General features: G+C 43.8%; 1 protein-coding gene across 2 annotated transcripts; it reads right to left on the bottom strand.

The window, feature by feature from the left end:
* Positions 1-378: 378 nt before the first annotated feature.
* LOC138967960 (proteoglycan 4-like) lies at positions 379-18205 on the bottom strand. Of its 2 annotated transcripts, none has more exons than XM_070340523.1 (3): positions 17911-18205; positions 3814-4079; positions 379-3271 (listed from the first exon to the last, which is right to left on the bottom strand). In XM_070340523.1, exons 1-3 carry the CDS (start codon positions 17975-17977, stop codon positions 1628-1630), a joined length of 1977 nt encoding a protein of 658 aa, XP_070196624.1. In that variant the 5' UTR covers positions 17978-18205; the 3' UTR covers positions 379-1627. The 2 variants fall into 2 exon arrangements, with proteins under 2 accessions (XP_070196624.1, XP_070196628.1); XM_070340527.1 differs by lacking the exon at positions 17911-18205 and adding an exon at positions 10468-10798 and having other exon boundaries at positions 380-3271.
* Between the last annotated feature and the right edge of the window lie 290 nt (positions 18206-18495).

Raw genomic sequence — 18495 nt, 5'->3', positions numbered from 1 at the left:
TTTGGAATCAGAAAATGATGAAGAATAAGATGAAAGTGAATTTGGATCGTTTTATAATTTTTTTTTTTTACAATTTTCAGATTTTTAATGACCAAAGTCATTAATTAATTTTTAAGCCACCAAACTGAAATGCAATACCGAAGTCCGGCCTTCGTCGAAGATTGCTTGGCCAAAATTTCAATCAATTTGATTGAAAAATGAGGGTGTGACAGTGCCGCCTCAACTTTTACAAAAAGCCGGATATGACGTCATCAAAGACATTTATCGCAAAAAAGAAAAAAACTTCCGGGGATATCATATGTCAAATTTCATAAAGATCGGTCCAGTAGTTTAATCTGAATCGTTCTACACACACACACACACACACACACACACACACACACACACACACACACACACACACACACACACACACACACACACACACACACACACACACACACATCTAAGCAAATTCTAAGTAATTATTCTGCTGATGGCACATAATACTGTGCACATGGATATCTGTGCGACATTGGCATATGACCTTGTCGGGAATTCTTTGAAGCAACTCTTTCCTCTTCCCATCAATCTATAAATAACCCTTATATTCATTCATGGCACTTTTAAACATGAATCAAACTATTAAAAGAGTAAATACACATAACAGTCCCATCTCGATGTCTCCAAAGAAGCACTGATACCTTCTAAATACGTTTGAAGAATGAGTTGCGGACAGTTATGACACACACACAAACGTATGCTCAGTTTTCTCGCAGTCAGATCAACACCTCTGAAAAATGCAAAACCAGCAGTAAAACTATCTTATCCCGTTTCTTTTGCAATGACGTGGACTGATTCAGCAGTCAGTCTCCGATTTTGAGTTATGACCTTATGCTGTTCTGCAGTTTTTGCATTGGTGTTTGCATGTGTTTTTTACTTTGTAGAACACCAGTGTGATTTACATTTTAAATACGAGTCCATTGTTACTTTTGTAGCCAGTTTTCGCCGTTATATCTAAACATCAACATTTCATATGGGAAAGAATGACCACAGAAATATCAAACAAGACTCCATTGATGGCAATACAATATTTTAGACTCCTGGGCTTAAATCACTGTGATCGCACAGGTATATTATCTACTTGTTTGAAGATTTGATTGTGCTGTGATACATCACATCCTAAGTAGTCTGAGAACCATTACTCCAGCGAATGGACGCATATCACGAATTAAATATCTGGACGGAAACACTACACACGCGTCTGAACACATGTCAAGAATATTGTTTACAAAGAGTTGCTGTTCCTGTGAACAAAAATTCCGACTGGATTCACACATCTAGTTTGTGTCTGAAAGGGATCCCAAGCGCCTTGGTTATAACACAGTAAAGACGGCACAGGATGACGGCCGTACAAAATGATTCAATCCTCACTCAATACTCCATTACAGTTTTCTCTCCATATTCACGGCGTACGGAACTGTTTCTTTGTAGTTTTCAAAAAGCAGCTAGTGAAAACTTTGGCCGTTGTTCTGGAACAGGGAATGCCCCAGTGCCGTATGGGTTAAATCCATATGTAAAACAAAACTGGTCTGAAAACGGATCAGCTGAAAAAGCTACAGTTATACCTCCTACCCCCTTCTGTGCTTCAAGACTTGGCACTTTTCGACTTGGCTCTTCTCGCAGCGGCTGCCGGTGTTATATAACTTTGCCCATAGTTGTTATTAGTATTGGGGGATGTGTCACTGGCAGGTTTCACAGGAGAGACTGTAGTCTTTTTCTTGGACATCAAGTTTCTATGGACCTGCAAGTCTTCTGTCGCGCGCCCGTACAGTGCCACGCTTTTTACAAGCTTGGGATGCACGTCCTTCAGTTTGGGATCTTCTTTTGCGATTAGCGATTGAGGCCGAACTTGGTTCTGCGGACTTCCCTTTGTGGGTGATGAGGCCCGTGATGTCGTTGCCTTTGTGGGCGAGGACGAGCGTTTCGGTGGGGCAACCGTAGTGAAGAGTTTCCCTGGCACTGAAGACGCTGGCCTTGCTTTGCTGGGGGAGTCAGGTGTGTCCGACTCGCCTTTACCGTCCTGCGGAGCCTCTGCCCCGCCTATAGGCTTCACCGGTGTGTACGTCCACTTACCGCCTGTTGCCTTTGTTGTGCCTGTGTCCTCCCTTCTCTTATTTGACACCAGCTCTTTCTTCTCGCTGCCAGGGCTTTTCACCGGTGAGGGAGAGCGGCTTTGTGGTTGAACTTTCATCGTACTTTTTGGACGCGGAGAGGCAGGAACCGCAGATTTTGGTCTCGGAGATGATGCTTCTGGTGGTTTAGATGCAGCAGTCTTTTGCTCTGTCGCTTTTGACTCTGGTGCTTTTGAAGCAGAGTTTGGCTCTGGTGTTTTAGAAACAGGAGCTTTTGAATCTGATGTTTTAGATACAGGAAGTTTTGGCTCTGGCGATTTAGATGGTGTAGATTTTGGCTCTGGTGTTTTTGACGGTGAAGGTTTAGGCTCTGGTGTTTTTGTTGCTGGCGGTTTGGGTGCTGCAGCTTTAGACTCTACAGTTTTAGATGGCGTACTTTTAGGCCCCGTTGATTCAGATACCGCAGTCTTAGGCTGTGCTGTTTTAGAGTCTGATGGCTTAGATTCAGAAAGCTTGGGATCAGGAGATTTTGAACCTGAAGCTTTAGAAGGTGGGGGTCTAGGCGGAGGAGATTTTGATGGCGGCCTTTTAGGCTCGGGCGATTTCCGTTCAGGCGTCCTTGGCGACCTAGGACTCGCTGATTTAGGTAGCGGCGACTGTGAACCGTCAGGCCGGTTTGCGGGTGTGGACAGTTCTGAATGCTGCGCCTCCACGTCTTTGTCAGCGAAGTGAACCTTGGTGGGAGACCCAGACCGGCTTCCTCTCGAGGAAAGACGCGAAGTGTTTCCAGAGGCCGACACGTGCACTACGGCCGTGGAGTCGGCCATGTTGTTGGTTATACTCAATCCGGACAGTGTCCTCTTCAGCTCGGGTCTGATGGGGAAGGAGGACTTGGTCTTAGGAATTTTCTCCTCGTCCTTCTTGTCGGCCTTGTCCACTACGGTCAGCGTATTGTCCGGAGGCGTCTCGGAGTGGACATGGAGCATGACGGAGGGAACGGTCAGCATCTGTCGCTTGGTTGTCAGGTTGCCCCCCGCCTCCTCCACCTTGATGATGATCTCTTTCCTTGCCGCCGCCTGCTTGGCCGCATCCTCCGCTCGCCGCTGGTCTGCGATCCGCCGTGACTCCTTCGCCTTGGCCGACCAGATGCGGATGATCTGAAAAGATAGGAAAACACGTTAAGACATACATAAACCCAGAAGTTCATTAACTAAATTCGACCATTACCTGAACTCGACGCGTGGTGATGCAAGCGCCCGTTGGGCTTTCCCCAAAAGCCGATGTGACTAATAAAAAAAAAAGGTAATTCTTAGAGATCGAAATGTAGTTCAATCTGACAGATCGCAAAATCTGCTTTCTTCTCAACCCCAATTTGATTAATTTACAATGAACAGTCCTTCCAGCCGTGGAAACAGTTCGGCTTACCATCTCATCTCAAATCTAGCCAGGCTTTTACATGGAATAAGACCACCAACCGTCTCCCCCTCCCCCCACACACACTTGAAGATGTACCGATTGCCCTGATTGCTTCCTATGCGAAGTGAGAATTTCACAGATGTACTGTCAGGTGTCTTTAAAATGCCAAACACTGCACAGACAGCAGCCAAGTCTGTTGAATCAGCAGCCTGGACAGATTGGAGATGCTGACCCGAGCTCTCTTACACAGGACAGTCTGTGCCTTTCAGTCCAAGCAACCCACCTTGCTTTGCTTCTCAGACACATCCTTCTTCTTCGCCTTCGGTGTTTTGTCTTTTTTCTTCGTCCGAAAGGCGTTCACCCTCATTTGTATCAATTCGCGCGTGTGTTCGCTGATGTCGCTGGCGTCGTCGCTGATGGCCATGTGCTGGTCGTAGCAGTAGTCGACGATCTTAGCTATGACAACGGCGATGAGGATGAAGGCTCCCAGCACTCCAAGAGTGATGAGGGCCTTTTGCGTAGCGTCGAAGGACCCGCTGTCTGTATTGTCTGCAATGGAAGAGGGAATTACGTGTTAAAAGGATTACTGAATAAAGCGCTGTTGTTTGGGAGGGATTTGGATGTGAGTTTTTTTTCTTGGGTGGGGATGATGTTTCGTCGTCGTCGTCGTTGTTGTTGTTGTTGTTGTTGTTGTTGTTGTTGTTGTTGTTGTTGTTTAAAGTAGGGTAGGTGTGTATAGTGGTGTTCGGTTGGTGATGGGCGGAATTAGTTATGGAAAAATATAAGCGCAGGCAGTGGCCAGACAGATGGACAAACAGACAGATGGACAAACAGACAGATGGACAGGTAGAGAGACGGACAAGTAGACAGCCAAACACACAAGCTCACACACGTACGCCGCAAAAGAGACATACGGTTGAACACAGACAGACAAACGGACAGACAAACGGACAGACAGATAGACAGTCAGATTGACAGACAGAGTCACACAAACAAACACACACACACACACGCACACACACACACACACACACACACACACACACACGCACACACATTCGTGCGCGCGAAGCACTCACACAGGAAGCTTATAAAACGGAGCAAAATTTTGTTCTGGCGTGACTGAAGCAAAATGAGAGGAATATAGACGTTGGAACAGTCCTTGGGACACCTCAAACTCAAACAAACAAAACAACAACTTGAACAAGCAAACAAGCAAACAAGCAAACAAAAAGTGCCCATAGACACAAATATACACGCATCAACAGATTCAGACGGAAGGGTGTCTACGAACAGAAATTGATTATAAACACGAGTGTAAAACTTGAGTGCGAAGATAGCTAGACAAAAGGCGTCAAAGGTGAAACTTTCTGTTTATAAAAATCTTTTAAGTTTCACATGGTTAATTAATCCCTCACATATTTTAGCCCTTGTATATAGCTCATTTTTTTTGTACAAGTTGGTATGTCACGTCAGTCTCTCTAATCGACAGAAAATCAAATTATTCACGAACCGATTGACTACAGAATTTTTTTACACCGCTGTGTTATAAAGCCATAACACTGCATTCAAACCTCTGGCAGCACCATTCATGCCTCGACATTCTGCGATTCTATTGAATTTTTTTTTTTTTGTCCACTTAAAAATGTTTCTTTGAATGGCGGACGTATATGGCCCTATTACTATGGCACTGAATGTGGCTGAAGTGGAATCTGAGTGGAGAAAGGGGTGGGTGAGTAATATAGTTATAAAGGGTGCATGGACTTTTCCCTACAAGTTGGCTTTGGTGTAAATAAGCAGTCAGCACATTACGCACAGTCGAACGCATATGAGAGGGAGAGAGAGAGAGAGAGAGAGAGAGAGAGAGAGAGAGAGAGAGAGAGAGAGAGAGAGAGAGAGAGAGAGAGAGAGAGACAGAGAGAGAGACAGAGACAGAGACAGAGAGACAGAGAGAGCCAGAGACAGAGACAGAGAGAGACAGACAGTGACAGTGACCGTGACAGAGAAGGAGAGTGTCTCCTCTTCTTTTTCACATACAACATCAACAAAAACAACAACAAAAAACCCAACAACAACAACAACAACAACAACAACAAAACAACAACAAGAACAACAAGAACAACAACGCTACCGCCACCACCACCAACTTCTTCTTCTTCGTTCATGGGCTTTGACTTCCACGTACACTCGTGTTTTTTGCACGAGTGGAATTTTACGTGTATGACCGTTTTTACCCCGCCATTTAGGCAGCCATACGCCGTTTTCGGAGGAAGCATGCTGGATATTTTCGTGTTTCTATAACCCACCGAACTCTGACATGGATTACAGGATCTTTTCCGTGCGCACTTGGTCTTGTGCTTGCGTGTACACACGAAGGGGGATAAGTCACTAGCAGGTCTGCACATAAGTTGACCTGGGAGATCGGAAAAATCTCCACACTTAACCCACCAGGCAGCCGCGGCCGGGATTCGAACACTCGACCTTCCGAACCACCACCAACTTTACTGTCTTCACGCCTAAATCACATGCATTCAGTCTATCACCATGGAAAACAAGGAACCACAAGAAGTGTATTGGCGAATGACCAAGCTCGAATAACTCAATCTTTCATGGCTGATTTACTGTTGTAAGTAAGCTTATGGCTGCAGGATGTTTTTTCACGAACTTTTTCTATCCTCTGTTTAATCTGCAGAGCAATGAGCACTCACAACCGCTTTGCTTTTTTAAAACCCTTAAAAATACGATACGGGCCGGGCACACGTACGTGCGTCAAAACAGTTAAAAAAAATCTATCAATCTATATCTATCTATCTATCTATCTATCTATCTATCTATCTATCTATCTATCTATCTATCTATCTATCTAATCCATCTATCTCTACCTATTTATGTAAGCCTATGTATTTATCTATATATATCTACGAGTATCTATCTCTACCTCTCTCTCTCCCTCTCTTTCTCGCGCGCGCTCTCTCTCTCTCTCTCTCTCTCTCTCTCTCTCTAACTAAAAGTATGGTAACTGCAACCAGACAAAAACACCAGATTTCTCCACTGAAACGAAATCTTGCTATTGGTACGCAATCAATTGAACAAGTTCAACAGCATCGCGTTTTAGGGGTAATTGTTGATTGTGAATTCAAGTGGCAGGCACAATTACAGCATATTTGCAAGAAAGTAGCCAAGAACGTTTTCCTCCTATCCAAGTTAAAACAATTTACGGACAGAAGGACTCTGGAAATGTTCCACCATGCTCACGTAATGCCTCACATTAATTATGTTTCGACGCTCTGGGATGGCAGCAGTGATGTCCACTTGAAAAAGTTAGACTCTCTCTATCGTCGCTCGGCCAAACTCATCGTAAAGGATAATGCTTCAACAGATATGAAATTAAAAATGCTTAACTTTCTTCCACTGGAAAAGCATCTCAAGTTAAACAAAGCCATGTTCATGCATAAATTGTATTACGGTAAAGTGCCGATTTACATTACATCATTATTTAATAAAGCTACCCACAGATATGGGTCGGTCAACTTGATCCCACTTGATCCCACCGATTCCACGAATTGACCTGTATAAGACCAGTTTTCCGACCTCCTTTTGTTGGTTAACTTTTTAACTTTTTAATTTTTAATTTTTTAATTATATAATTGTGTGTCTATGCGTCCCAAGGACAGATTGTAAGAAAAGGCGTAGCCTTAAATCTTAATCCTTGTTAAATAAAGTTCAATTCAATTCAATTCAATTCTCTCTCTCTCTCTCTCTCTCTCTCTCTCTCTCTCTCTCTCTCGCTCTCTCTCTCTCTCATAAAAAAAAGTTCCAACTCCCCCACAGCAAACCGTCAGGGTAAGGAATTTGGGTACGTGACCAAGTGGAAGTATGGTCGTATCTCATGTAAAAGCCTGGGAAGATCTGAGGTGGTGAGCCAAACAGTTTACACGTGAAGAAGTTTGCCTTACATATCTCTTATTCTGTAGGCTTTTAATGTTTAAAAAATTTTTTAACAGGGGAAGGATAGCGCATTTAACCAGCCATCCAAAAGTCCCCGTTTATTTTGACATCAGTGTTGCACTGAGCTCCAGGTGAGTTGTTACAAATTGGAGTAATCCCGTCGACCTCAACTGATAACCGGATATTCCACTTAATTACACAACCCGACCCTATGTCGTCTTGTGGCCCTTGGGCAACATGCATTCTTGACTCCTGATAAACAGGCGTAATCCTTCGTTCTCAAAGTTCTTCAGGATTTGAGTCGATGGATTAATTTAAATCAGCGGTGGGGAAATAGCCCTGGGGGTACAGTTAATTGCCTACTTGACATGTGATTGGAGAAAAGTGCTGTGCTGTGCTGTGCTGTGCTGTGCTGTGTTGTGTTGTGTTGTCACAGGGCTTGAGTGAGACAGATCTCTTCTCCTTTCTTTCTGGTTTTTTTCCTTCGTCTTCTTCTGTATGGGAGTGTCGCATATGATTTTCTTTTTCTGTTTGAATTTTCTGTTTTGCATTTATTTGATCTCTTTGTGACCTGTTTGTCTGTCCTGTTCTCTATCTGTCTAACTATGTTTCTGTCTTTCCGTCTGTCTGTCTGTCTCGTATCGTGATTTTTGTGCTTCTTTATGCCCCTCACTGATCACAGTTGAGTAAAATGATCTTGTAGTCCTAAGTGTTGGACACAAGGCCTCGATATTTCACTTATGTTCTTACGTTTTATGTTGTTTATTGCAATGCTGTATACACCACACCTGCGTTTCTCCTCGTGGAGATAATAAAGTGTTCTATGTCTATGTCTATGTCTAAGGCGTACAACTCAGCAGGTATCGTTATGCACAGAAACGTTTTTCTGCTTTGAACAAATCGGCGTCAAGTGTGCATGTGATGTCTGTCCTTAATACGGTCACGTAGGTAGCAACATTTGGATCGTATGCAGGAAGGACGCTATCTTTAAATGCACTTCAAAAACCAGAAAGGACAAAGGCAAGTGGACAACGCATCTTAAAATGTCCCGATGGCTTATTTCAAAGCCAGGAGCAAGCAAAACCCGACAAAAGCTACACAAGCGTGCGACATGGCGCAGAGAGAAAATCGGAGTTCAGATAATCTCATGACTGGAATTTGCTTAAGTTCAAGTTTGCATGCATTCATATCATATTTCTTCCAAGTTGGGCAGAAGGGGTCAAAGCGCGTTTCTCCTGGGGGACACCCCGAAGCGTCCCGGTACCAAAGCGTCCCGGTACCGAAGCGTCCCGGTACCAAAGCGTCCCGGTACCGAAGCGTCCCGGTACCAAAGCGTCCCTTTACCGAAGCGTCCCACTATAACGCGTCACAGGACTTAGACTTTTGTTTTTTAAACCTTGACCAAGATACAAGTTAAACGAAGATAGAAGTTGACAGCGCCTAAGCCTCTAGGGGGGTCCGGGGGCATGCCCCCCTGGAATTTTTTTTTATCCAAAGAAGAAAAATAGAGCTATCTGGTGCATCCTGAGCCAATAAATTACCTCTTTTTTTGGGGGAGGGGGGGGGGTGGGGGGGGGTTACGTAACCCGTGTAACCCCCCCCCCCAGATCCGCCCTTGTTGACCTTGATTTGATCTTGACTTGACTAACCATATTTATTTTTTTTAAATTTAATCTTGACCTTGATTTGACCTTAACTTCACTGATTTTTTTAATTTTGCACAGACCTTGATTTGCTCTCGGTAAAAAAAATTCACTTTTTGCCCAACTTTTCCCCAACTTTACTTTAGATCTGTACTCACATTACACCAATTTAGAAATACTGTACCCGTGTGGACAAGTTCGGGGGAAAAGTCCGGAGGCTTCCGTTCACAAGAGGGATATGTCTGTTATCACACACGCTTTCTGGCTTCACTAAGCGTGAGCGTCGGAAAAAGTCTTTTCAGTTCTGCCTCCGACTTTTAAATTGTATCATTTGGGTTAATTTGGGTTTGTTTGGGTTCATTTGGGTAATAAAAAACGCTCGCGCTGGACCCGAGTACTCTTCAGACTGGCTCGCTCCCCCAGTATGACAGTTTTTGTCTTGTGCACGTTTAAGACCAAGTGATTGCTCTGTGTGAATTACAGGCATTCCCTTTGCTTTATAAATACATTGGCATGCGAGCCGAGGATGTGCGTGGTGACTGGTACCGGGACGCTTCGGCACCGGGACGCTTCGGTACCGGGACGCTTCGTGCCCTACTGCGCGGGAGCGTCCCGAAGCGTCCCGGTACCAAAGCGTCCCGGTACCCCTGTGACGCGTTATAGTGGGACGCTTCGGTACCGGGACGCTTCGGCACCGGGACGCTTCGGTACCGGGACGCTTCGGTACCGGGACGCTTCGTGATGTACCCTTTTCCTGTATACAGCGAATGCATTCCGGTGCATGGCCAGTGGCGTTTCGCCGATCTCATTGAAAGTTACGTGATGCATAGTCACATCGGTAAAATTTGATATCTTTCTCTCCTTTTCTGTCGTTTTCAAAGAGATTCGATTCAGTGTTGCAACTTTATTGAAAAGATGAGAAAATCCACCAAGTCCTGTCGAACCGCAACTTGGATGTCTATGAAGGGAAGTAACGCTGACTGAGTCAAGCGCTTGGCGCGAGATTGAGCGGTAAGGAAGTTTTCTACAGGAAACGCACCCGGGTGTTCCCTGTATACAGGAAAAACGCCTCCAGAATTTTTCCACTTTTGGTCGACTTACATCCCTTCTGCCCAGGTTGGCCGAAAACTTTACACCGGAATGGCTGTAATCACACGTTCAATACCAATTGCTTGACGGCGTTCGAGAAACTGACAGATGTCGACACAGGCCGGCCGCGAGAAAACTAAAACCAAGGACAGCTAAAACCTCGTTATAACGAAAGTATTGTTGTGTGGTCAAATTATCCAGTCGAAGTTAAACAAACTGAACATGATGACACTCACAAAAACCAAATACATACTCACCACTCATGTTGGCAGGTTTTACGTTCGCCTCTCAGAGGTTTCTACCACATATAATCCTGTCGTCAGCACCAACCACAAGACAGGCACATTGTAATTCACTCAAAGTGTGAAGGAAAAATTAAATTTTAAACATCTCTGGATGATAGTACTCGCTCTCGTTGCGTAGTTAAAACACCATCAGATAATTTTCTGAGGGACATTTTAAAAGATGTCCAGTATTCTGCGAGAAACCGACTGGCACGGTTATAGAAGTGTTTACAAGTATTATGCATTGAGAACCATAAGCAGTCCTGTATAATGTTCTCTTCTATGTTACGGGACAAACATTGCTTTCAAAGGCCCGTTGCAACACATATACTGCTCTTCGTGTATGACCACTCTCACAGAATTTTTGTTGCAGTTGTGTATGTCATAAGAAAAGAGAATGTACAAAGAACTCTTTCATTCGGAGCCGAGACAATATTTTACAACTCAGACTTGAATGTCTTCACAAAGACTCCACAAAAATGGCCACGCTCATGCTTTCAGCCGTTGAAAATCGCACAGCTGCAAGCAACGAAAGGATCAGTTGACAATACGAAAGGTAATTTAGGAGTCAACGACCAGGACTGAGAGGTGTCATGAGCGATCTTCAAGGTGCAGACGTGACCCAACGCAATGGTAAGCTTTAGCACAGGTGTTTTTTGAGGTGACAATTTCGTGTAAATGAGAGCGAGAGATGAACTTTGCCCTCTGCAGACGTCATCCATTTCCGCCATGTTGCCTGGTGCGGCGCGGGGCCGTTTCAAATGCAAGAAGTGTATGTTTGCAGCAGTTTGGTTCTTTTGTGTGTCGCTGTGTCAAAGAATGCATAATTATATACAGTACCGTACCTACAAAATGTTATGTGCTCTTTCACCCTCTCTTGGTTGTGGTCAGAACACCTGGTACACGACCTCCAAAAATCTGAGGAAGGGAGCCTTCAAATGGAGAAAATCTTATATTTGTTATTAGCGGAAAATCGGGTCTTTAAAGAGGTAGAATGAAAGAGAGATGGGGGAGGGGGGGGGGGGGGGGGAGGGAGGGCACTATATACATTGAACGATATGAAAGAAAAAAGCATAGATATTCTCCTCCCCGTGTAAATCATTGCAGACTGATTCATCACACGTCCCTCCAGATTTCCACAGGAGCTTCAAGCACCCAGGTCCTGTCTGAACATTTACTGCAATTTCTGTGGAGCTCGAGGATTTTCTGCTGGATTTAGTCTATGATTGCCACAAGCTACAGCGATATTCAATCCGCTCCGAATGCCGGTCATAGATATATACACTTCAGTGGTAATGTTCAAGACCGGTTAGGTTTTCTAATTTCAAAGAAGCTTTTACATGATAGAACACTTTGCAGAAATAGAAAACTATGGCGTTGTGTTGAAAGGGTATGATTTTGACATTGACATTTGATTTATTCCATGAAACATTTATTTCATGTTTCAATGACGTAGCCTCATGGCGGACTATTGAGAGAGGTAGAGTCTGTTTGCGACACAAAACTTGACGGTTTTTGATTTGAAAATCCAAATCATATCAGTACTCGTCACGTGAGCATGTGCTGGAAAGGGAGGTAACTGATAGAAGGAAAACGCTGAAGCAACGATGACAGCTAGATTTTCGGCAGGTAAATAAGGCAGAGAAAGAGACATACACAGAGAAAAAAAAAGAGTTTTGACAATGGCATCTATATGGCATCAAGTATTTCTCAGAGTAGCCCCCCCCCCCCCCCCCGAAAAAAAAATCAAAACTTTTTGTACCTCAACTGAAGAAAACATACCCGTGCCATTTTATTCACGCTTTCTATTCTCTAAAAGATGCATGTTTTAGCTTTCTGGACCAGTCAGTTTCGTTGTTTTTTCCCGTTTTTTCTCTCGTTTTTATTTTAACTTTAACTTTGATACGTATTATTTTCATTACTGCTGTCAAATTTCCAAGAATATCGTAACTATAGCGGTGAACTTGCATCCTTTTTTTTTAAATTAAAAAAAATGGGAATCAGCTTTTCTTCTGAGATATTAGGGGTTACAAACGGAATTGCCTTATTTTACGTTCCTTACAAAAATATCTTATTTTTCATTCTTATTATACAATCAACACTTTTTCAAAATATATTTAAAATTTTAAGTTTCGGGTTGATGATATCTTTTACACGAGTCACGTGACTGCCACTCAAAGGAAGGAACCCCCAAATCGACCCAACCTAAGTCTTGATTTCAAAATGTAACATTTCTTTTAGCCAAGTTTATAAAGTGTTGGTTTTTTACATGAGGAGTATCAACTATTGTGGAACATAAGTAGACATATGTTAACTTGTCAAAGAAGCAAATCAGAAGATCATATACCTATGGTTTAATATGTTATCCAGCTTCTAAAGTTTACAGGAAGAAATTGCTAGTGTTGGAATAAAACAAAAAGTCAAGAGCCCAGAAACTGTGCGTCATTTCTCAGCGTTTCCCGGGTGGCAATGATAAAGCCTCTCTTCTTTGAACAGGCTTTTCAATTTCCTATACTCTGTGCTACAGTTTACCCGTGTCTGGTAACTATGTACCCCAATATGTGCCTTCAAACACTCAGTGTAAAGAATACAAGTGTACAGGGCGTAGTAGTACACCGTGGGAGAAAGGGAGCTCTTTTCTTGACCCTGTAACGGAGATCTGTTATTACATTTCCCTTGCCAACTTGGAGACGAATATCTTACCCAAGAGCTATGTATGAACACGTGCACAGGCTTTTTGCATTGCGAACGGAACAGACCTCGATTGTTCGTTTCACGCCCAAAGAAAGTTAATTTTCTGTACTTGTATTTGGTGTAGCAGCACGAGCAATACGCCTGTCTATAAGTGCTTGACCCTTAAGTGGGCAAAATAACAAACACCAAGTGACTTGATCTCAAGTGAACCACACAAGAGACTTTGCTGTAGTAAGAGGATTTAGTTTTTTTTGGCGGAAGGCTGACAGAAAAAAGCTACTTAACTGTCAAGATTGGTGACGACAAGACCCTTTCTGGTGACTTGTGTGCTCAAATAATGTGAAAGAACCACCAGGCCCCTCCCACCCTCTACTGACCGCTATTGGTTCCAATACCACCAGGCCCCTCCCACCCTCTACTGACCGCTATTGGTTCCAACATTCTTTCTTCTCCTTTCCATCCACTGCCAACTTGGAAATTCTAAGTTTTGATCTACAAGCAGTCACTATAAGTCACTCTGGCGATCATTCAGTGTATTACCCTGCTGTAGAAAGAATGGTTACACACAAACAAAATTACGTTACGATCACAGATATATCGACCCAACGGTCTTTTAAGTGAACAGACAAACAAATATTCACAAAAAAACTTATCTTAATGGAATCAGTTTTCTTAACGTAATTTTGTCAATAACAACGTTCCAACAACTTACCTTGCTTGTTTTTTTTAATTCTGAATTTGGGAACGTTGGCAGTCTCTTTGTTTTTGGATTTACACACAAACAAACAAACAATCAAATAAACAAACAAATAAACAAACAAACACGAACGAACGAACGAACAAACGAACGAACGAACGAACGAACGAACGAACGAACGAACGAACGAACAATCGAACGAACGAACGAACAAACGAACGAACGAACGGACGGACGAACGAACAAACAAACGAACGAACAAATGAGCAAAGGACCATTCCTGGGCAGACGCGTCGTGGCTAAACTAAAAGAAGCAACAAGCAATCCAATGGAATCGGACATCATTCCTCCTCGCCCCTCCCTGTCCAATCACCCTTCCCCTGTCCCGTTTATGGCTAGTTAGGTACTAATCTAGTATATCAAAATAATCATCGTCACGCACTAGACAGACAGACAGACAGCCACCCACACAGACAGGTTGACAGACAGACATATATACATATGTATCTCTCTCTTTGACTCTGCTAAGAAATGTTTATAATCTCAGAAGAAAGTCTCTGCTGATTTTCTGTTGATTCTTTTACAATTGTAATATAAATAAAACAATCTGTATGGGGCCAGCCAGCCAGCCAGCCAGACAACAGACAACAGACAGACAGACGGGCAGACAGACAGACAGACGGGCAGACAGACAGACAGACAGGCAGACAAGCAGGCAGGCAGACTGTCAGACAGACAGACAGGCAGGCAGGCAGGCAGGCAGACTGTCAGACAGACAGACAGACAGACAGGCAGGCAGGCAGGCAGGCAGGCAGGCAGGCAGGCAGGCAGACAGACAGACAGACATATGGATTGACTGGTCGGCGGACGGACGGAGAGGAAGGGGTGGGGGTATAGAGTGTGGTAGGTAGGCAGGCACGGGTAGGTAGGCAGGCAGCTTTATTTGTCAGACGTACCTCTGCCAATTTACCTGACACGCTTATTCACAAATAGATAATCATTTCCGTCATGTATAGTACTTACCTTGTGACACATTTCTTCGTCCTTTCAGTGTATCCCATTATACGTACACTACATTTGGGTCAACCGGTGTCTGGGTACCGGTATATTTTCTACATAATAAGGGCTAATGGGATTTTGCAAATTGTAACTGACTCATGGCATATAATTACTGTACTATACAGTTTTCTTTAACCAGCCTATCATTGCTCATGATCAATTGCATGTAAAGGACTGACATGAACGGTGACACGAGTCACAGTGACACATTGGCTGCCTATAGCAGTGTTCTCTGACTTGAGGTGCTTCGGTATGAAAGAAACTCCTTTGACAAATTTGCCATGTACAAAGCCTCAAATTAATTGGGTAAAGTCGACTTCGTCATGTCTACTTCACGCAGCTAGCTACACGAAGCTTATGCACTGAATTTCTGCAAAAGGATTTCGCGAAGTCGACTTCGGCCGGTTTAGATAATCTGCTGAGGGAGAGCCACGGTTGTACTCCTTCATATACATATGTTTGTAATTTGCGTGCGAGTGTGAATGATATAGATTTTTTGGTTACCCGTTTTAAAAGCGTGTGAGGGCGCTGTGTTTTGGTGTGTGTGCGTGTTTGTGCGTGCACGTGCGTAGGTGTGTGTGTGTGTGTTTGTGTGTATGTCACGTGTGTGTGTGTGTGTGTGTTTGTGTGTATGTCACGTGTGTGTGTGTGTGTGTGTGTGTATGAGTGTGTGTCAGTGTGTGTGTCAGTGTGTGTGTCAGTGTGTGTGTCAGTGTGTGTGTGTCAGTGTGTGTGTGTGTGTGTGACAAAAAATAATCATTACAACAACCGAGTTATTATAGCAGAATCATCGGTGACCACTGACCGCGAATTTAGAGACTGCTAAACTATGGCCGAGTGTCGGCAAAACTCAAGGCGACTGATACAGCCAGATAAACTCTTACAGTTCACGATAACAGGAACTTGCAGTAAACAAACCAGAGCTGGCAAGATACAGGGAGAGAGAGAGAGAGAGAGAGAGAGAGAGAGAGAGAGAGGGAGGGAGAGAGAGAGAGAGAAGGAGAGAGAGAGAGAGAGAGAGAGAGAGGGAGAGAGGGGGAGAGAGGGAGAGAGGGAGAGAGAGAGAGAGAGAGATAGAGAGAGATAGAGAGAGATAGAGAGAGAGAGAGAGAGAGAGATATTAAGGGTTGAAAAAACCAGCTGAGGTGGCCTTCTGGGGACAAGACGTATGAAACCCCACCCGTGTCAACATTGCACGTGGTCACACCGAGTGTATAGGTAAGCAGTAGATTACTCGATCCTCGCGGGCTAAGTCTTCCAGACTTTATGTGCTCAACAAACCGTGAAGTGCATGTTACTGAGTAAGAGCTTCTCAGCTTTGACAGTGAGAGGTAGAGTCTACCCGAGGGGCAGGTTGAGGGCGGTTTTTTTTTATTAATTAAAAAACTGAGAGGAAAGAGGAAAAGTTGTTCAGAACGATATAAAAAAAAAACCAGCCACCACACTCCTACTCTGCACTGAAAGCAACCAGACAGCAGAATTTTGGTATACCGTATATTATCGAAATAGAAATCTGTTCTTATAGAAGATAAACAGCCTGGAAGAATGGTATCTTTAAAACTTTGTTTGTCTAAGCCTGAGCCCGTGGCACTGCGCAAACGCTACTCAACTTTCACAATGAAAGGGAGAAAGAATAAACAGTCTTTGTTAAAGCTGTTCGTGATTGGCAATTCGACTTTTTTTATGAAAAAAAATAATCATCGCACCTTTCAGAATTCCTTTGTGATTGATTTCTACCTGGCTTCTGTGATATAGACATGTATATGTTTAGCGCATATAGCCAGTGGCTTTCTGTGTTGTTTTTACCAGTCTGCACCCAACTCTGCATACTCGTACCCTGCCATACAACACGGCCCCTGGATCCCTCTCTGATCTTTGCTCAGCTAGATTTTATTGTAGAAGATTTTCAGAGAAAATCCCCTTTAAAAACAAGTAACAAGTTATTTTTGCGATATTGTCTGTGTGATCATCGCAAACACAGACACGCTCCTACTAAGACAAGACAGACAGACAGACAGACGACAGACAGACAGACAGGCAGACAGACAGACAGACAGACCAACAGACAGACAGACAGACAGACAGACAGACAGACAAACAGACAGACAGCCAGTCTAACATTTCCAATGTCGCTAATATATAGCTTAACCCCTGTTAAAAACACCTGCTTGGACACGGTCCATACAACACTGATAATCCCCACTAAAGTTATTCGCCAGCGTTTCAACCTTCTGAGTGGATTATGCACGGTACAGGTAATCGAAGAAAAGTGGAGTGTACACCCGATTCAACGTCCATTGTCAGAACACAAGGACGTGAGGTGAAAGCAAGGCAGTGTAGTTCAATGTAATGGTTTAATTATACTAGCTGTTGATTTCTAAACAACGAAGTGACTGTGTGGTACGATGAACACATAAGATGATAAGCTGTTGATTGGCAAGAACCAGTACACCTGTAAACGACGTATGCACTTTGCTAAAGACGTGCGTAAGATCAACGATTTATTAGTGGACCTTGCACATTGCAATAATGCAGGAGGAAACCTCTCAGTTCAAGGGAGCAGGTGCTGTTCGTCTACATCAATTATAAGACGATTGTGAATAATCTATACAGACGCACATTAACAGACACGGACACAGACACGCACGCATGCACGCACGCACACACGCACGCATGCACGCACGCACACACACACACACACATAAACACACACACACAGTGACACACACACGCACCATAAACACACACACACACACACACACACACACACACACACACACACACACACACAAGTAGACAGACACCCACACAGACCGAAAGACAGATGGACGGACACACATACAGACAGCAGTCCAACACAGACAGCCAAACGGACGGATAGAAAGACAGACGGACGGACATAAAGACAGACGGACTGATAACAGACAGTTTGACAAGCAGACCTGCAACGCACGCACACAACTTACTCTGCGCCACCACAAAGGAAGCCACCATGTGATAGGAGATACAGGCGGACACCAGAAACCCCATCATCCAATGTTTTCACAGTCCACGCTTCACACTATGTCCACCGTCCGTGGCACCACGTATCTTTGTCTTTGTAGAAATGTATAAAGTCGGGTGACAATGACGTTTTGTCCTGTTTCAAGTACATTTTTTTCTTCATGAAACAGCGCAGAAAAGTATTATTTCTAATACCGGACACGTATTATTCTCTTCTCGGGAAGCCAAACAATCCATTTGCGTGCTAAAATCCAACCCCCCCCCCCCCCCCCCCCCATCCCCTCACTTCGTTGTACATACGTCAAAAAAGAAAAAAACCAGATTTGTGTCGCACACTTTACTGTCTTTGCGATACGTGCATTTTGTGTAACTGATGTCTTCTTTTACTTCTTCATCAAATGTTTAATACGGGGTAATCGCAGGCACACGTGTCAATTTGACACCTTACAAAAAACGTAAAAATGCAAACTATTCAACCTGGTGAAGACAGTCGTGCAAGAAATATACCCCTCCATATGATAACCTAATTAGAATTATCAACCGAAGCG

This window comes from Littorina saxatilis, linkage group LG1, assembly GCF_037325665.1.
Source record: "Littorina saxatilis isolate snail1 linkage group LG1, US_GU_Lsax_2.0, whole genome shotgun sequence".
Classification (NCBI taxonomy): Eukaryota; Metazoa; Mollusca; class Gastropoda; order Littorinimorpha; family Littorinidae; genus Littorina; species Littorina saxatilis.
The sequence above is the reverse complement of the archived record's forward strand: the minus strand, read 5'-3'. Positions and strand labels throughout refer to the sequence as shown.